General features: G+C 36.4%; 1 protein-coding gene across 2 annotated transcripts in view; it reads left to right on the forward strand.

The window, feature by feature from the left end:
• HGF (hepatocyte growth factor) overlaps positions 1–17762 on the forward strand; it is a 57082-nt gene extending 39320 nt beyond the window's left edge. For both annotated transcript variants that reach the window (XM_086739949.1, XM_086739951.1), the window contains exons 8-18: positions 177–351; positions 2122–2249; positions 3728–3830; positions 5826–5965; positions 8056–8094; positions 8565–8661; positions 10921–10995; positions 11588–11734; positions 12449–12555; positions 14376–14521; positions 16465–17762. In XM_086739949.1, the coding sequence (XP_086596075.1) occupies positions 177–351; positions 2122–2249; positions 3728–3830; positions 5826–5965; positions 8056–8094; positions 8565–8661; positions 10921–10995; positions 11588–11734; positions 12449–12555; positions 14376–14521; positions 16465–16635 (1328 nt within the window). In that variant the 3' untranslated portion in view covers positions 16636–17762. The remainder of the gene's footprint in view (positions 1–176; positions 352–2121; positions 2250–3727; positions 3831–5825; positions 5966–8055; positions 8095–8564; positions 8662–10920; positions 10996–11587; positions 11735–12448; positions 12556–14375; positions 14522–16464) is intronic.
• The last annotated feature ends 2385 nt before the right edge of the window (positions 17763–20147 follow it).

Genomic DNA, 20147 nt, shown 5'->3' on the forward strand with positions numbered 1-20147 from the left:
TGAATGTTGTGAATGTGAAGAGGAGAAAACTATTTTGTGAAAGATATCAGATTGGCAATTTCACCAAAAAACTCCAATTACCACAATTTGAACTTCAATGTAGAGTTCAAATCTGACACCCTGAGCCAGGCTCCATCTTAAGAAAATGAAACAGCACTTCTTCTCTCCAACTGCAGATGAAAGCATCACGAACAGCACAGAGGCAGCAACCGAGACAACAACTTGCATTCAGGGGCAGGGTGAAGGCTACCGCGGCACGGTCAACACCATATGGAGTGGAATCCAGTGCCAGCGATGGGACTCCCAGTTTCCTCACCAGCATAACATCACACCCGAGAACTTCAAGTGCAAGTGAGTAGAGACATGTGGCTGTTACTGCAGTGGACAAAGAGCTCAGTTTTCAAATGTTTAGAAATTCATGCCACCAAAGTAGACCATAGGATCCCTGACCCTGCTCTGTGAGCTGATGCATTTACTGTACTTGCTGATGCTGAAAATCATTTGAACAGAGGAAAATCAGTTCTTCAGATCTCAGAATAAGTGTAATCTCATTGGCAATACTTGACATTTATATTTGAAAACAGTTCTTTTATTTTCAATATTTTTAATCCTTTTTCCGTCTCATTACTAAATGTACTTGCATGAATAGGACTGCTTTTACTTGAAGGACCACTGCTTATCTAACCTTTCTGTACAGTTCATAAACTACCAGGATGTGAATAATCTGCTTATTTTAGGCAGTTACCTTAGTCACGCTCTTTCAGTCCTTTTTTTCACTGACCACAGAGGAAACCTAGCTGATCAGCATGAACCCAAAGCCCGGTTTGTATTAAATGTCTTTATTGATGGCTAAATATCAGTCTGGGCTTGTGCTGGAATTTAATAGTGTGGATCTTTCAAGGTAAAGAAAAGATTCTGCTCTGAGTTCAGATTATGTCTGTTACAACAGTTTGTCTGAGTAAAACAGTTAGGTTTGTTGTCTTAATCCCTTCACTACTATTGTTCAATTAATTCATCAGATACTGTACGTTGTAACACATCTACTGAAAATGTAACAATCATCGTTGCAATGGAAAATAGGACTGATCCTGAGCCTCCTCTGTCAGTCTCAGGACCCTCTTGAATTCACCTGGAAGTTAGTGCTTGAGCCTGATCCCACAGGTTTTTCTCAGACAAACTTAAAACAATTTGTGCTGAACCAAAGTAACAAATATTGCTGCAGGATTAGGCCCTCGTGCAGTTTAAACAAAGTTCCTAGCAGTGCAGAGGGGCTAACAATATTAGGACTGCTTATTCTCAGATAATTGAAAGCGTAGTGGCTGTTGAGGCCAATGGCTTGAGTCATATCAACAGAATCACTGGTATGACTGCTCAAAACTCACATGAGTAAGAATTACAATATTAGGCCCATTCTTTCCATAGTCTGTTTCAGTAAGTGCTACAGACGGAAAAGTATCGTGAAATATGGAGATGCACAGAACATGGCAACAACTGTCAGGAGATGGGAAAATAAAACTTACATTTAAGAGGTTTGACTATTTCATGTAAGCTGTGAGAGGCATTTAAAGATGTTCCCTTGTGGCTAACTTTTACTTTAAAGGTAACAGCTGTATAGAATTTCAACACATATTTTTTTTTATATTCCAAGATTCAGTTTCTTAAATGAATTGCTGACAGTCTACAGGACTCTGTTTCTCTAAACTCAGCAGACCCATTCAAACTACAGGGAATTTTAAGCACTTTAGCAATGTTTGTATTTAAAAGCACTTGTAATGGATTGCAGGTGTATCCAATGTCAGCATGCATGCAAATTTTGATGGAGAATCCTGAATAAAAATAAACTATATTGAAAATATTGTTAATCTTCAAATGAAATCTCATATCCAGTCAAAACATAGGTCCACTGAAAATGAATTCTCATAACCATATTCTTATTACAGTTCCTGTATTTTTATGGACACTGTGTTCTTACTGGCTCCTCATCTCCTTGCACTTGACACTGATCAGTAACATACAGACCTTAAGGAGCCTATGTTATTGCTAATTCATAATAAAAAGCAATAGAATGCATCAGTGGTTTTAGGTTATCCCTGCTGTGAGCTAACATATTTATTTTTATAGGGATTTGAGGGAGAACTACTGCCGAAATCCAGATGGATCCGAATCACCCTGGTGTTTTACCACTGACCCAAACATCCGTATTGGTTATTGCTCCCAGATTCCTAAGTGTGATGTATCAAATGAACAAGGTAACAGAGGGAAGGGTGATAACATGATTTTAAGTGAATGCTGTACTGTTCCAAATGGCAGATAGGCAGTCTTGAAAACAGAGAAGTTGGTATCACTACATCTGTATTACACCTGTGTAGTTCCGCTTCGGCTTTACTTGAATACTTGGGAATCATCGTGGTGTAAATGAGATTCATTTCTCAGTTCATGCTGCGATTCCAGCTGGGAAAGCTGCAGCAAAGATTTGCTGTTGGATCTGATTTTTAGACAAGGTGAATCTGCGTGCCGTTTTATATTAGCTGGAGATCTGCTCCACTGTCTTACCTTTCTTAGACTGAAAGGCCTTTTTCCAGAGCTGAGATTATTTCCTTGGTTCACAGTCATTTTATAATTTCATATGAGGCCACCAAAAGTGATTTTTTAAATTTATTTTTTCCATATACGCTCCTGTCTAAAAGGAGTCAAGCTGAAAAAAACACATGGGACTTCCCATATAACCTCTTAATTTCAAGTTGTTACCTCTGCCTGTAAAGTCCACTCTGAGTCTTCAGGCAAATATTGGTTTTCCCATGAGATCTTGATATTACTCTAAGGAATATTATTGCATCTTGAGAACTGATGTCAATCATAGCATAAACTGAGGATAAGACTTCAGACCTACAACTCTACATCAGACGGCATTAAGGTCCCCATATTTAAATTTTAGCCATTTTTTGTCTTAAAATTTGGAAGAGTTGCCATTACAAGAGTTCTGTCAGAGAAAGGATTAAACTTTGACTTTCATGCTGTGATTTTGTAAAGTATCAATTATCAAAAAGTTTAAATACTGATGAATATGAAATTAAACACTTTATACAAGAAGTCTTTATAGTAGTAATCATTTTGAACAATCTTCTTGAAAAGTCTCAAAAAGGCTTGTGATAAAAGCTTATGAATTAAACATGACTTCTGCTGGAGTGAACAGGCAAGTTTCTGAATTACATTAAAGTTAAAGTCATGTTGATTTTTTTATTTTACCAAAGTAGAACTTAAGTCTAGAACTATATGCTCTTGCCAGTATCCATAATCTACAAAAAGGTAAGTTGTTTCAAATAGGCTAAGAGTGTCTGTTTTTTGAGGAGGGGGGATTAAGGGGGCTTTTTTGCTTTGTTTTGCATAAAACAGCTTCTGAACAACTTTTAGAATAGTTTGTGTGACCCTTCTAAATTAACCATAAACTAACTATTTGTGAAAGAAATTTTCCCAGTTTATCTAAGTAAGACAAAATTTTAAAAGCTACTCTGTTGAGAATGAAGGCCTCAAGCAGGAGATTATGTATCTAAATTTGAAAACTTGCTTCCTGATTTGATTTATATAGTAGTCTGATTTATATTGTATAGTGTTGGCTAAATATAACACTTGTCTTTAATTACTTGGATTACTGATGGAAAGGAAGAGTTTTCTTTTCAATGTTGCACAATCACCCTCTACTTCTTTTTGTCTCAACATTCTTATTCAGATTGTTATCGTGGCAATGGCAAGAGTTACATGGGGAATCTATCCAAGACAAGATTTGGGCTAACTTGCTCCACATGGGACAAGAATATTGAAGACTTACGTAGGTGTGTACATACGAAACAGAAAGAGATGGTTCAGTGAATCCTGAATAAATACTGCCTCCAGATGGCATCTCTTTTTCTTCTGCAGTGATTCTAAAATAGCCTTTTATGCCCTAGAGCTTTAGTATCTTTTTTTTTCCCTTTTTTTTTCTCTCGGTGTTTAAATATATTACACAACATGTCTTTGTTCAGGGTAACCACTAATTGCAGGCTTTGGGATGTTTCTTAGTGTTTAGTTTACTGGCCTGGTTTACCCCATCTTCATCCTTGAAAGTTTTGTTCTATGAGATGATACCAGGAATAAAGCAGGAAATGGTTATCTCATCAATCTGATCTCATAGTTCATGCTGCTTCAAGCAGGAGGTCGGACTTGAAACCACCTAAGGTCCCTTGCAGACTGAAATTGCATCTTGAGCCTGTGGTCTGATGACACTGACATAAAATGTCATTAAAGTGACTTGCAGTTTCTGTTGTTTATCATTACTTTGACTTCGTATTCAAGTAGCAGAAATTTCAAGTTACTTTAATTTATTTTTTAAAGTAAAATTGAATCAGCAGTACAAAAGAAGTTGTGAGTTTCCAAGACTTTTTCAATCATGTCAGGATCTTCAGTGTTGCCTCTGCTGGTTCAGAACAGCAGATTAATAAATCTCAGGAGTGACAAGAACAATGGCTTCCAGGTACTGCACAAAGACAGAGATTTATCAAAAATTTTGCTCTGTATGAGATATTATGCACATTAGTGTCCAAGATGTAAACAGTTTTCTCTCAATTTTCCTTTAGTTTCATTATGTCTATATTACTTTTAGTACTTGTTCTTAAGTTAGTGCTCAGGCTCACCAGTCATAGTGCCCAACATATTAGCCACTGCCCTGTGTAATTTGGTTGTCCCTGATTCCTGCTGCTGACTTGGTGGTCAGTCAGATGAAGGCATATAAATCAGTAAGTCAGCCTTTGGGGAAGCTGTATTGCAAAAGGCGGACTTCAGCGGCACTGTCTGGAACCACCAACTGGACTGTCTTTTTCCCCACACAGGGTCAGAGACAGCATACATATTCCAGTGTGCTCTCCATGTGAGCAAGGCAGAGGTTTAAGACCATGACTCCTGAGAGCTCTAATAAGTCTTCAGTTAGCTGTGAATAAGACCGTTTGAACCTACTGGATGCTTGATGCAATTATGTTCATACAATCTTGAGCATAGATCACACTTTCTTCTCTTATTTCCACAATTTTGCATCTGGGAGATTTTTGGGAGGTTATCTGTCTCACCACAGCATTTACTCTGGTTATGGATGTGCTAGAAGCAGCATGCGTGGTTGGTTCTGAACTAAAAGAGCAGGGCAGCTGTAACTTAGGAAGCCTGTATGCTTCTGTCTGACAAGCCCTTCTGTCTGACAAGCCAGAGATAAACAGCTTTATCTGCTTCAGATTGTCCCTCCAGACTTTCACCTTTACGGTATCTCGTGTAGGGTTGCAACCTATATGACCTAGAACTGCAGTTTGTCTGAGCCATTCATCCTTCTCCTTGCCTGCTGCTCAGCCTTGCTAACTTTTTTGCGTTTGTCTTTCCTTTGCCTGAGATTCAGCTTTCTTTGCAGATTCAGTGCTCCCTTGTGCTAACTGTTAATCTGCAGGGAGAAGGTACCAGTGCTCCAAGAGAGGCCTGCAGATTTGCTGAGGGCAACACAGACACTCTTCTAATCAGTGTGAAGATCCCTCCTCAGAGTATCCAGGGATTTTAGCTCAAGTGGGAGATCTAGAAACCTCCCAGCTGTCCAGTGGACATAGTGCTTAAAATATCAACCAGAGGAAACTTGGACCCAGATCCAGCAAATATTTGGGCCTCATCTTCCCTTTGATTTTAACCAGCCCTACACCCTGACCTGTGGGCTTCTCAACCAGCTAGTATTACAACGTGGAGCAAAGGAACATTTAACCTTTGAAAATTTGGGCTATAGTATAAAGCTTTTCAGCACTTTGAATTTTTTTTCCCTGTAGGCATATACAAATATTCAGAGAACCAGATGTTAGTAAACTGAAGAAAAACTATTGCCGCAATCCAGATGATGATTTTCATGGTCCCTGGTGTTACACAGATGATCCTCTTGTTCCCTGGGATTACTGCCCTATTTCTCGATGTGAGTACTTGGTGTGCCTCAGGCATTGTCAACTGTGCAGTCCCAGTGAAGCCGTGGCGTCACATGCCTATGCATACCTTTCTGTTGTCACTTGTGGCAGCAGAAAACCTGTAATTCTATCAAGAATCAATTGTGCATGACTGAGAAGGAAGGGAGAGCAGCTGCTTGTGCAATATATGAACAAGGGGTCCTTTTCCTTTACTGGCTTGGAGATTTCAAGACTCATTTATGGAGCAGGAGCATAAAAGGGCTATTACAGATGGTCAAACATTTTCCAACAGATCTAGCTATTGAATGAGGGCTGGATGGAGACAAAGAATTGTCTAGTGGTCAGAATGCTGGCTGTGGCCTCAAGAAACCCGGGGACAGTAATCTTCCATGCTACAAGCTTCATAGTCTCTTTCTGTGTTCTGTATTTGTTTGTAAAGTTAGGATAACTCACTATATATGTGCTGAAGTGTATATGTGCTATGTAGATTAGATTCTGCTTTCAGATATTTATGGGATGATTTAGCTTCTGGTAAGCATTAGGAACATCACTCGTCCAAAGTTGCATGTGAAAGTCTAAATAACTTAAATAAACAGAATTAAAAATCCTAGGGAATTCAGTAATAAACTGATGTTAAGTGGAAAAAGATATATTTATGCCAAAAAAAAATGTGCAATTCCTATTTATGTTCAAAATTTTTCTCTTCAATTCTTATTTCTAAATCACTGTACTTTATACCCTGGGAGAACATTTAAATGGTAAAACAGGCTTTTAAATGCCTGTCTGTTAACCCTAGAGGTTAAGGATACTGTTACATTCATTCCTAGCAGCAGTCTGCTGTGTTTCCTCATACTCTGAACTGCAGCATCTCTGCAAGGTGATATTTGAAGTCTCAGGTGATATTTTGGCATCTATGTAAAGAGTAAAATGCTGTGCAAAAGGTTATTTGTAGATAAAGAACAACCACAGAAGAAATAGAAATATTTTTCACTAACTCAGAGTTCATCATCTGGATCTATGACTTCCTGAAGAAATAGTCACAGCAAACATTTGTAGGGTATATGGCAGTGGTGAGTATTATGATTTCAAGAATCAAACTCCAGAGTGGAATAAGTCTGTCTAACAATTGTAACTTCTGTGGACAAGTATTAAACTACTACTAGCTCACTCGAATACTGATAACCAGCTTAACCAGTACAGACAAAATGCTGGCAGTTCCCAAATGTGGTTAATCAGTGCCTTTAACTGGTCTCTTCAAACTGCACTATATATATATATATATATATGTATACATACCTACGTGCACGTTTGAATACACATATGTGTGCATATGTATACGTACACACAGAAATTGAACTACGTATGTAAGTGTACACTTTTATATATATGTATCTGTATTTTCTTAATGATGGAAATCTAGTTAGATGAGACTATTTCAATTTTGCCTGTGTAAATTTTCTGTAGTTAAACCTGTACCTCTAGCTCATAATGCTGAGTCGCCCTGTGAGTCACCCAAAATACAGGTACAAATTTTGAACCCAGTTTAAGCAATCTTGTGGTAACTGTATTTTGACTTGGACTAGATGGAAGAACCAAACCAGATTTTGGGAAACACATTTTTATAAGGATAGGTTTTTGCTGATAGCAACATGTAAAGACTTTTGAAGTTTCAGAGGTTTTTAAGAAAATGAGAAATTTTCATTAAATTGGATTTGGATTTAATAGACATAACTTCCGTAGTTCCTGAAAGCTTATAGAAAAGTCACAACTTCATTTTTCAGCATTTTCTTTTTCGAATGAAGCACGTAAATTAAACACGATTGATAGTCTGATGTATTCAGGATTCAGCCAAGAAGAAAAATTCTTGAAACTCTGGTTGCAAAATGCTTAATTCTCATTTCATTCTATTGGAATGAAATTCTGCCTTCTTGTTAGTTCTTGCCAAATTGTGCTTTTGAAGAGTATTAAAGAAATCATAGAAGATTTAAACTTTTTGAACTATTAAAATTAACAATATGTCATTTGGTCTTTATTTTTCACTCTATTCAATTTTTAGATGTGTTGTAATTTTGTATTATGGATATCTTGTGTGTCTGTCTAGGTGAAGGTGATACAACTCCTACTACAACCAGCTTGGATGGTAAGTTTGCAGATGTACTGTCCAGTGCATGTATTATATCCTCTAAGACTGCCTATTTTTTTTTATTGGGAACCAAGAGAAAGATGAGTTAAAGATAAAAAAAAACCAAAACATACAGCTTGGGAAAAATTGCTTTTACAAGAGGAAAATGTAGAATAGTTTTATTATGCTCCTTTATCTAGTCTCATCATCCTGTCTTTCCAGTCATGAGATATGGTAATGTTTGTTTTATAACTGTGTAAATCTCTATAACAAAACTATTTAAATATATGTATTTTATATTCCCTCAGAATATTTTTATAGACTGATCCAGCTTCACTGAAATAGTTTTGATGCTCTAGAAATATATTTCATTAGCACAGGAAAGTTAATTTGTGATAAATATTTATCTTCTTGTGGTCCTTATGTGCAACTGTACAGGTTTCCTTCCGCTGTTTTTAGTAAAATGTGATCTCTGGACCTGCTTTCAGATACTGTCATTCCTTGTGCCTCAACAAAACACTTGAGAGTTGTAAATGGAATCCCAACACAAACTAACGAAGGATGGGTGGTTAGTTTGACATACAGGTAATTGTCACTTTGATTAGAAAGACAACATATCTACCAGGATATTTGTTTCGGAACTGTAGAAAATGTAGACCATAATAAAAATACTTCTAGATTGCAGTTAAATCCTGTAAAAGCAGAAAATCAGCATTCCTGGAACATGAAGCGATTCCATAATATTCACTCCATCAGTGAAATGTTTGTATGTTCATTATTACTAACTTACACACATAATCCTGGAAAGCATTCATAGTGTTCTGCTCTTTCGTTTAGCTACTGCAGACCTTTTCATAACATTTGTTTAGCATTCAGCATTAAATGGTTTATTTTAGAGGCTGTTACAAAAAAAAAAAAAGAAAGAATTTCACATCAATATTTTAATTTTAACAGCAGTTTATTTAGTTTTGAAGTGTTGGATTTATACCCATGTCATATTTAGCTTTCTGCTCATATCATTGCATGCAATTGAAGTGTATCCTGTATTAAAAAAATAAGTAGGAGGTATAGGGAAATCCTTTTCATTCTGTAAAACAAGACCCTAACATACACAGCTGGAAATGTGCATTACATTATGGTGGATCTTACTTTGCTGCTGTGTAAAAGCCAGAATACAGAGTTACTGTTTCCTGTGTTCATTACTCTGGTTCATAACTCATCAGCTGGAAGTGTGAACTGTATCTAGATGCCTACAATTTAAATAGCTACTGTTAAGGTAATTGAATCTGGATTTTGTGCTATGCAACAAAATTCCATTAAGCAGATGAGTGCTTAAAGATTGCAAATTTTTTTTTATTAAAAAAAAAAAAACGGATTCCTGGAATAATCCAGCAGCAAAATATATTTTTAAGTATTACATGTGGGCATAAAACTGTAGTTTTACTTTGTATTGTTACCAAGGAAGCACAAGAATGTTGTCTGAAACAAAATCTTAAAGACTGCAAAAACTAATGGTACACCTCAAAATGGAATTGCCATGTCTGATTCCTAAAGGCTTAGGGATACTTAGAAACTTGTATTCATATTTGGCAACCAAGGCCCGCTTCTAAGTGTAAAATTAATCAATGACATATTTTCTTATAGATCCAATCCAAATTATGTTATCAGGTATATTTAAGTATACTTGGATGAATTTAATCTCTTTCATGGAATCAGCTCTGGGTTTGTGCCACATTTAAATAAGTGTAACATTCCTATGTGTACCAATCCATCTTCTAAAGCAGATGATGGAATCTTGTAAATTCCTTTTGATAATTAGTGATGCAAAGATAATATGCAAGAACATATTTATACTCCTGATTGTGACATTTTTCTAATAAAACCGGGCAGAATCTATATTTTAAGAAGAGTCCAGCCTTTTGGACCAGATATTTTGTTCCTCAATCAAAATGCAATAAAAAAAAAAAAGAGGAGCAAGCATCTGTGTTATTCTGCTGTCTTTGAACTCCATATAGAGTCTGGGCTCCTTCCAGCAGTTCTGTGCAAAGCTTTGAACATTTGTGTGATTTGAATTTATAAATTGTGAGATTTTAAGCTTTTCCCAAATTGCTGACAATTCTGATTCACTTTCCAAAGAGCTGCAGAAAATAAATGTGATTTAAGAGGCACAAAGAAGGAAACTAATTAATCTGCATTCCACAGTCATCTTTATTTTTGAAAGAACTGTCATGCTTAATTGCTTTAATTTTACTTGATATATTATACTGCAGGTTTTCTGCAATCGCATGTAGGATGTCATATATTGCAGATTGTTTCCAACTAAAGTATGTGGGGACAGAAGTCTCATAGGGCCGGTAATCAAATAGGAACTCCTCACCTTGAGGTCAATGCTTTGAATAATACCTAGATGAATAATGACCAAATGTTGTTTACATCTGGTGGCAGTTTTGGGGACTTGCTTGAATGTTTCAGTCCAGTTCCTATTACAAAAAAGTAGCTTACCTTTTTTTTTTTTTCCCCTTTACATTAAAAAAAAAAAAATATTTAAAATCATTCAATAATTTCAACTTGAAACCACTAAATGAACACAGCAACTGAATTTCTCTTTCCTCCTGGTTTATATACTTTGGAGTAAATCTCTGTAAAGTTATGCTACTGTAAGTGTTGAAAACGTAGAGCAAAGGGACAGAGACACGTTTTTGCAGGCTGTCAGTCAGCCACCTTTCACCAGCAAAAATATACGAGGAGCAAAAGTATTGTTTGAAGTTTTTGGCTATGTAGAAATTAACACTATTACTTTTTATTATTATTTTTCTGCTTATTCTTTTTTTTTTCCCCCTCCAGGAATAAGCATATCTGTGGAGGTACTTTGATAAAAGAAGAGTGGGTTCTAACAGCAAGGCAGTGTTTCCCTTCTCGGTACAGTAGTCTGTAGCTTTGCAATATTGAAACACTTCTGTTTTCGGGCACTTATCAGCACATCATTTCTTCAACTTAAATGCAGCATTTTTCCCTCCTGTTTGGCTTTAGCACTGCTTTCCTAATGTAAAAGTCTTGTGGGACCTTGATATTTTCTGTTATTAGTGTTGTTAATCTAAAAGAGCTCTGGTTATTTTACATAGAAGTATAAATATGTTTTCCAAGTGCAATGGTTAGACAATTGCCTCTTTATGAAAATAATCTCATGCTTCTGCTTAACTGGACAGAATAAAATAGAAAACTTGGGTAAATCTCAAAAAAGTTCAAAGGTTCATACTGTCCAGTGATCTAAATGTTTGGATACTATTAGGAAAAAAAATTAGATTTTAGTAACAGTTAAAGATAAAATTATGTACTGGCTTCAGACCAAAAACTTACATCCAAGCATGTTGATTTTGGAATAGTAGTTGGCAGCATAAACTAATTTCTGCTGAAGAATATTAGTTAAGATCTTCTAGCATAATTAAGCAAAGTTTTTTGAGTTTTTTTATTATACGCTCAGCAAAACCCTAACCAACTTTGCCTCATTTAGATACAAAGAATTGAAAGACTACAAAGCCTGGCTTGGAGTCCATAATATCAAAGGAAAGGGAGAGGAGAAGCATAGACAAGTTCTGAACATCTCCCAGTTGGTATATGGCCCTGCAGGGTCAGATTTGGTCTTACTGAAACTTAGCAGGTTAGTAGCTGTTATTGCCAGTTCCAGGATTTTCAACTGACTGATGAGATTCTTCCTAAATAAGATTTGCAAATTCAGTTCTCTACTATCTCTAATACTGCAGATGTCTCCATGGGGTAAAATTCCGATTGTAAGAAATTTTACTTGATATATGCAGGAATGCAAGTTCATCTACCTTATTTAGAAAACAGATGTTACTTCTGAAAAACTATGCCTGCAACTTTTTTCCTGATAATCAAGTCTAGATTTGTTGGGAGGTTTTTTGTTTTGTTTTGTATTGTTTTTTGAGTTTGTGTTTGTTTTTTTTTAAAAAAAAACAATCCACATTGACTAGTGTATGGTTTTAATTTATAGAATAAGCACCAGATTGTAACTGAGATCCTTGTGTATATATGAGCTTTCAAACTTTCTCCATATTAGCAAAACTATATATTCAAATGAAATGCCATCATTACTTACTTTTAAGATGAAAATCCAAGTTAAATAGCATAAAAGTGGTGACAGCATTTCAAGAAATCTTTTGACAGTTAACAGCTGTAGTACAAAAAATAGGTAGAAGAATCCATCATATTCTTCAAAGTTGGAAAAGAAAGGAAAAGAATTGGCACAGTTTTTAATTGCTGTGGTCTTTAATAGATTTAACGTCCTTTTTAAGATACATTTCAGAAGGTTAAGCAAAATCCATTACATCTATTACTTGTTTTCTCCTTTCAGACCTGCCATACTGACAAATTTTGTAGAAATAATCCGATTGCCCATTTCCGGATGTACCATTCCAGAGAAGACCAGTTGCAGTGTTTATGGATGGGGATACACTGGATGTAAGAAACTATTTTTAAAAACTAAATGAATACGTTGACAGCTTACTTCCTCTTGTCATTATAGGTGAGGCTGCTGGTATTGCCTGATGCCACGATTGTCCAACACTTTTGTTATAAAAAGCAATTTTAATTTTATTTTGATTTTACAAATCTTTGAGCATTTGATCTATGATGATTTAATACAAAATATTTTCTACTATTTCATCTTTTTGTTTGTTTGTTCCAGTTTAAAAAATCTGGAAGAATTATTTTGCAGAGTTCTAATTCTTTTTTAAAAAAATTCTGATTCATCTACTCGAGCAGGCTGTTGCTGTATCCCAAAGCAGACTGCCCTGTGGAAAAACTAGTACAGAATCATGTAGTTAAAGACATAATTAACATACAGAAAGACAGTGAACTAAGGATGCACAAGCAGCCCTAAGTCTGGCATTTCCTAACTTTTGAGTACTTGACTTTCCAACCTTACTAATTTTTATTAAACACAGTTTTTGTGAAAAGTAAATACAAGTATGTGGGAGAACAGGAATTTATTTAGTCTGGTAAATACTAGATGTAGCTAATTATGTGTTGATGATAAAGTTAATAGCTGCCAGTTGACAATAATTACTCCAATAATTACTGTGCTCAAATGTCATTTTGCCACAGACCCTGAGCAAGCAGCAGCAACATACTCACGCTGTCCTGGAAGCAGAGCAGAAACTAGATTGTAATTCTGGAACTCTCTTCCTTGTAACCATTACTCCGCATTTCTTTGTGGGTGGCAAGTAATCTGTACCAGCCCTCTCCCAGATGACTGCCTTTGATGTTCTCAGCGTGGCCATATTAGCCATCCTCGGGGGGGACGGCTGTCTAGGGGAGAGGGAAGTTGGGCTGTAGCACGGGGCAGCATCACAGGGAAGCTTAGCGTAAGAGAACTGATAAGGAATTTGCAATCTTGTGGAGTTATGTAATACAGTAAATACATAACATCTGTCATCCAAGGACGCTGTACTGTATTTTATGCACTGCTTAATGTAATCCTCACAGCATTCTAGTCAGGGAAGCAAGAAGTGTTACATCCATTTTTTTCAAGAAAACAAGATAATAAGTCAGTGAAGGGCAAGCTTGACATTTTTTTTTGATGGCTATGCAGGGAATGGGCTGGTCTAGGTCCTTCATTTATCTTTGCAGCTTGTAGAGACTTGTCTTTTGACATGTAGAACAAGAGCAAGCTCCACAGGGCTCCTGCTTCCTGACCTTCACAGTGGTGAATGGAGATTGCACAAAACTGTGGCTCTGCCCTTGCGGGCACAAAGTCATTCAGCGGGGCTGAGGCAGCACAGAATGAAAAGAAAAACTCCTCTGCTCTGCTACAGTATTTTTCAAGTCACACATCCTTCTGTAGGCCACGGCAGGCACTGTTACACATGAACTCATGTTTAAGGCAGGGAGCAAAATCCTTACTCCACTGATGGGAGTGAAAACATTCTTAGGCTCCGTTTTTCTGATTTCTGTGACGTTGATAGGGCAAGCTGGTTGTGAACTGTAGGGTAAACCCAGTTACCCGGCCTTTTTTCTGCTAATACAGAAAACTTCTCCAGATATTCTCAGAGAACTGAACAGACGTGCGCACAAAAAAAAAAAAATTCTTGCAAATCCCATTTATAGCAAATATCAGAAATACAAAAGACAAATGCATTATAACAGTGAGGATGGGCAAAAATGTGAGTACTACAGAGAAAGTACAATAACTGAAGATGAGTAAGCTTATCCGGGCTGCATCTTCAATTATTTTTTTTTCCTAAAATAGAATAACATTTTCATTCTCTTTTCAATCCTAGTAATTAACTATGATGGCCTTCTCCGGGTAGCAAACCTGTTTATTTTGGGAAATGAGAAATGCAACCAATATCTCAAAGGGAAGATCACTGTGAATGAGTCAGAAATCTGTGCTGTCGCTGAAACCATTGGTGCTGGGCCTTGTGAGGTAAGAATTACATTTCGTAATACATTCTTAGGAGCCATCAGCCTGGCTATTTCTTTCCCAGAAATAATTTGCTAGAGTGTTTTATAATTATTCTCTCTGCATTAAATGTTAAATATACTCATATGACTAAACACTTTAGCAGCACTTTTAGCAAATGTAACTACTTAGTTAGATGAGGACTTGCATGCAAAATACAGCTCGAGGGAGTTGATAAATTTATGAAGGAAGGAGAAAGATCCAAAATTGAGGTTCAGTATTAGTCAGAAGGCTGGAGCACTTGGCCTCCTTAATCAAGCCTGAGCAGCGTATCAGGGAAATCAGGAGAACTACTCCAGTGAAAGTACAGTTTGATACAGTTTTTTTGCTTGTTTTGATGATGGAGAAAAGACATCTGAGGAGAAATGCTGTAAATAATTTAGTACAGGAAGAAAATATTTTTTTTGTGTGTGTGGAAGATTTGCCAGATGAGACGATATCTAGAAGGAGAGCAGTTATGAGTATTATTATGCATTTACTATCTGGAGTAGAACAGATTATTTCCTAACACTGTTGTTAACCAAGCAGTGAAATTTTCCCTACCCAAAGATACTACCAAACCATGGAGAAATTAGATCTTCATGATGTTGAGGCCTCTTCCATCTATTATTAATATTCCACAGGATCATTTTCTTATTGGAAAATATTTTCTTCAAAATCAAATATTTAATCATAAATGAGCTCTTAGACATGTCAAGGCTTATAAATGAAACATCTGCATGGATCCTGCACTTTGTTTTCCCCTGCATGAAGAAATGGACTGAATTAATTTTAGCAATCAGTCTTAATCAATGTGTGGCTTCCTGCTCCCTGAGTTCCCCTTTGAAGCTTCTTTCCTCAGCACAGAACAGACAGAGAAACAAAATCAGATTGGCAGGTGAAACTCCACTCCTGAAAGTGTTTTATGAGCCACTCTGATGGCACTGACATAGCTCATTGTTCATTTGGAAAGTAATTTGCAGTCAGTCAGGAAAAAAAAAAAAACAACCCTAAACCAAATAAAGGTCAAGCATTGTTGTTTCTCTGGTGATCCGGAGAGAATTCAATGCTAATTATCAGCTTTTATTTTTTGAAACAATGTCTCACTATCTGATATGGACATGTACTGTCTAGTTTTGCAGCTAGTTTGCTAGGTTCAGTATACGTTTTGCCTGGCTAAAAACTACAGTATCTATGTTCAAGTCCCAAATCTATGTGAATGTATCTAAATTACCATTTCAATTTAATTTAAACTGGATGTATTTTAGTGCTAAATAAGAGCTTGATCTGAGTTGGTTATACTCCAGATTTTCACTGAATGCATGTACTGGTGCACAGATGTCTCATTCACTCAAAATAAAGAAAAAGAGTATTTTAACAAGTTATGTCTCAAAATTATGTCTACAAAATACTACCTTTTACTATGTTTGGGATTTCTCCACACCCCTTGCCTATTAGTACACATAGATTGTCATCCTAGAGTCTTGCAACGTGATTGACTGACAAGAGGATATTGCAGTAGTCTTTGATGCAAAGCCTGTTATCACAACAAAGATGTTTATCAGTCAATTCACTTTCTGCTCACCTGGTTTATAGGCACATACACAGATATGCTTGCAGGTAGCTGAAAGAGGAGAGTAAGATCTGGTAGTCTGAAATCACTAGAATCACATGTGAAGATAGATCGTAGGGTTTAATTTGCACAGGAAGCAACCAAAGGTCAAAGGCCAACCTTGGTGCTGGTTCGCCTAAGTTCTGGTTGTGAAAAAGATAACAGAAGCTGATTTTTGTCCTATGGCAATAATAATTCTATTGCCTGTTCATTGAGCTAGGTCATCCCCAAAAGAAACCAGTCAGTAGGAGACAGGTAAGACCTGTACCTTGAAGCATTTTGAGAAGTGACATTCTTTATGTTTATTTTTTCCTAGCGAGATTACGGTGGTCCCTTGGTTTGTGAACAAAACAGGCTGAAGATAGTTGTTGGTGTCATTGTTCCCGGCCGCGGATGTGCCATTCGAAATCGTCCTGGGGTTTTTGTTCGGGTCTCATATTACTCCCGATGGATACACAAAATTATGATGACCTACAGAAAACCCTGAAAAACTCAACACCTTCCATTCAAAGAAAGATTTTGGACAGCATGAAATTAATGAGTAATGTAAAGATCAACAATTTTTAAACTACTTGATAGTCAAGTTTGTTGAGCTTCTTTTAATATTTATGGGTGGTTTTGGTGTTTTTGTCTATCAGTGTTGTTTTATAAGTGTTGGAGCAACTTACAGTATATGCAAGTATGGTGACATATCTCCTGAAGATACTTGAATGGCTAAACAATTTTGCCAAGATATTATTACTGGATGATAAATGGTTTTGTAGAAATAGATCATATGACCTCTTTTATGCTGCTCTTCAGTTCATCTTAGAAGGAGAAACAGATTACAGTTTTATTTAACACATCTTATTCTTTCTATGAGCCATATATTTCTCTTCCTATATGACAAAAGACCTACTGAGAGGTATATGCATCTGTCAAGAACAGCATATATGATCATATATCTCTTCTTCCCTTATAAGAGGTCAAAGATTTAAATATTTCATTTAAAAGTAGTCTCTTTAGAAATTAATCTTTTCATTATTGATGGACTTTGACAAGCCTGCCATAAGCAGCGTTCTCATAGAAGTCAATATCACTTCCGTTTACATAGTGCTTATAGACTTAAGTTCTGCACTTGGTTCCTTCAGCGTGTATGTGGTCCCCTAACAGGTATCTCAAAAACCATCTTGGATCAGAGAAGAGACATAGAAGTGGATTGGTTAGCAAACTATCAATCATTTGTTTCAAGTTAGTCCCAGAAATAACTGTGAATTTACAATGCTAAAGAGAGTATTTCACACAGTTTGAAAAATTAGTCCTGATTAGCTGATTACACGCAGGCTTTGACAATTAAAAGAAATTTCAATCCAGTATACCCAAATCTTCCTCAACAGACAGGTGTTAAAAATTCCATTTATTCTAGTTATTTCATGAAAGTAACTCTGTATTTACAGCAGGAAAAAGAATAGTTGAATCTGACATCTGGCCAGAGATTTGATACTGGGAAAAGTAATTTATACATTAATAGTCTTTCAAAGACTTAAGATTTTTAATAAAACCTTGCCTAGATTTGGAAAAAAAATTACATCCTTTGTATAATTCAGAGTAATAAAATTATTTCAAAGATTGTTATGATCTTGTACATAATATGGAAAACATCACCAATAATTTAGTAGCTTGTGTTTCCTGCCTGTGTGTAGAACCACCATTTTCCTTGATGTTGATGGGGAAAGGGAACAAATAATCAGAGTCTATAAAAAGTGCTTGTTCTCCTTTAAGCATTTAGTTGTATGGCTGGAAGTTTTATACAAATATGTTGTTATAGGTGGCACCAATTACCCAGTAATTTTGGGAAAATTGATACAACATATATCCAATTGTTAGTTTTACTACTGTATATGTAATTATGTAAGTAACTGCACTGTTACTTCACTTGTGACTATGTAATTGTAAATGTTTCCAGTAGCAAATTGTATGGTATGTGTATCATATCTAACTGCATAGCCACTAGCTGACATCGTGGTGTAGACGTGTAAAAGGACATTTCATTCAGAAGACACAGGGTTGAATTCTGCCCTGGCACAAAGCAACCACTTCAGGGGAGCTGTCTTGGGCGGCAGCCCTCATGTTGACTGACAAAATTATTTTCTTCAGATGTGCACTTTGACTTCAGTGGGACTCAAATATGCTTACATCTCCTGGTGGTGAACTGGGATGAGTTTCAGCTCATGCTTAAGTGGCTTGACTGGCTGAGATATGTGTCAAGCATCCAGCAGATTCTACTGGTACATAGGAAGAAGCCTTTCAGCAAGCAGAGCTTCTGAAATTCCTCCTGGTGTAAATAGTCTCTTTGGACAAGATGCGACTTCTCTGTACAGCGGATCTGAGGTTGTGGATGCTACACAGATAGTCTGTGTCGATCTATTCTGGCTGCCTCTGAAGTCTTTATACTCCTTTTGACTTTCTTACTTACCAGGCCCAAAGAGGGCAGGATTTAGCCTGTTGTATTTACAGTTAATTATTGCCGCATATGTAAAGAGTGTATTCTTGCTAAGTACATACTGACTATATCTTATTGAAAGGATTAACTTTTTAAGAGAGACTTCTAAAAAACTCCAAGTGAGTTTTGTTTTCAGTCACGGTAGAATGTGGATAAAACATATAATTCCATGTTCACTATGTGTATTCTAAGAATTGTTATGTGCTCACTGTATTATATTTGCAGGTATTTTGTTATGTCTATCTAAAAAAAATCGAATCCTAAAATATTTTAGTTATAAGCTTCTGCTGTGCAGAAGACTGTGATTTTTATATATATATATACACATATATATATATGATAAAAATACTGTTTTTTGTTAGACAACATGTAAGGATTTTTACCTGTTTGTTCTGGGCAGCGCCTCAGTAAAATAAATTGTGCAGAGTTGGCGCTCCAGAACTTAACATGTTTGCATACACTTGCTTCTCAGGTGCTACTGCTCTCCCTATCTCAGTATGGAGGGCACGTGAGACTCTGAAGAGCAAGGGAAGAGAAGAATAATGATATGTGGTAATGAATTTGTACTTCATTTATTCCTGTGAATATTTCTTGTTGGTACCAATGGTACCGTACCAGGCAACTGTTATAACTACAGGATTCTCTTAAGAAAGGACACTCGATAGATACTTTTTCACTGTTCTAACATTTTTCTCTCTGTAATAACAAGGGAACCTGATCTAGTGCCCATCTAAATTGCTGGAAAGCCGCTTACTAACTTCAGTGGGATCTGGACTTTACTTTGTAGATATTATTTTATTCATATTAGAATTAAAGGATATAGAACTTAAATTCCTATCTAAGGATGTTCTTAAACTCCATTGAATTAATCTCCATTCTCCTTGCTGTAACTAATCCTTGGTCTCTGAAAAGTGTTATAACTGGATATACAATTTTGAAATTAAAACTCAAGAGCTGATTTTGTGATACTGAAGTTAGTTTGACTTAATTACTGATTTTCTTTGGGCATTGGAACTTTCATTAATGAAAACATTTTTTCTTTTAAAAAAAAAGCTTTTTTCCCTATTTCTTTTTCTCTCATAAACCTCATCACCCTCAGAGAAACTGTAGCTCTCAATGGGAATATACTGGTCTAGATTTTTGCTGCTACTGCTGAAATCTTCTTCTGTAGATAAAATTCTCTGAGGCATTCTGCAGACCCTTGCTGCAGGTAATGCCAATGTACTTGACAGAGCTACTCACTTGAGTTAGAGCTTTTCAGATGAGGGTCCAAATATATCTCTGAGGGTCCAAATCTACTCAGGCAAAATGTCCCTTGAAATTAGTGAATGTGATTGTCAAAAGACCAAGGGGCTGAAAGTTGCTCAGTGCTTTTCCAAACAGCCGTGCACTGAACTACATGCATCCTCCTACACCAAAAAGCACACAGATTCTTAACTCCAGGGCAACGGCAACAGGAGGTGAGGCTTTATCGCCATCCTTCTGGAAGACTGGATATAAACCAACTGACTCCTGTG

The sequence above is a fragment of the Chlamydotis macqueenii genome, chromosome 1 (genome assembly GCF_036417535.1).
Source record: "Chlamydotis macqueenii isolate bChlMac1 chromosome 1, bChlMac1.mat, whole genome shotgun sequence".
In the NCBI taxonomy this organism is placed as follows: Eukaryota; Metazoa; Chordata; class Aves; order Otidiformes; family Otididae; genus Chlamydotis; species Chlamydotis macqueenii.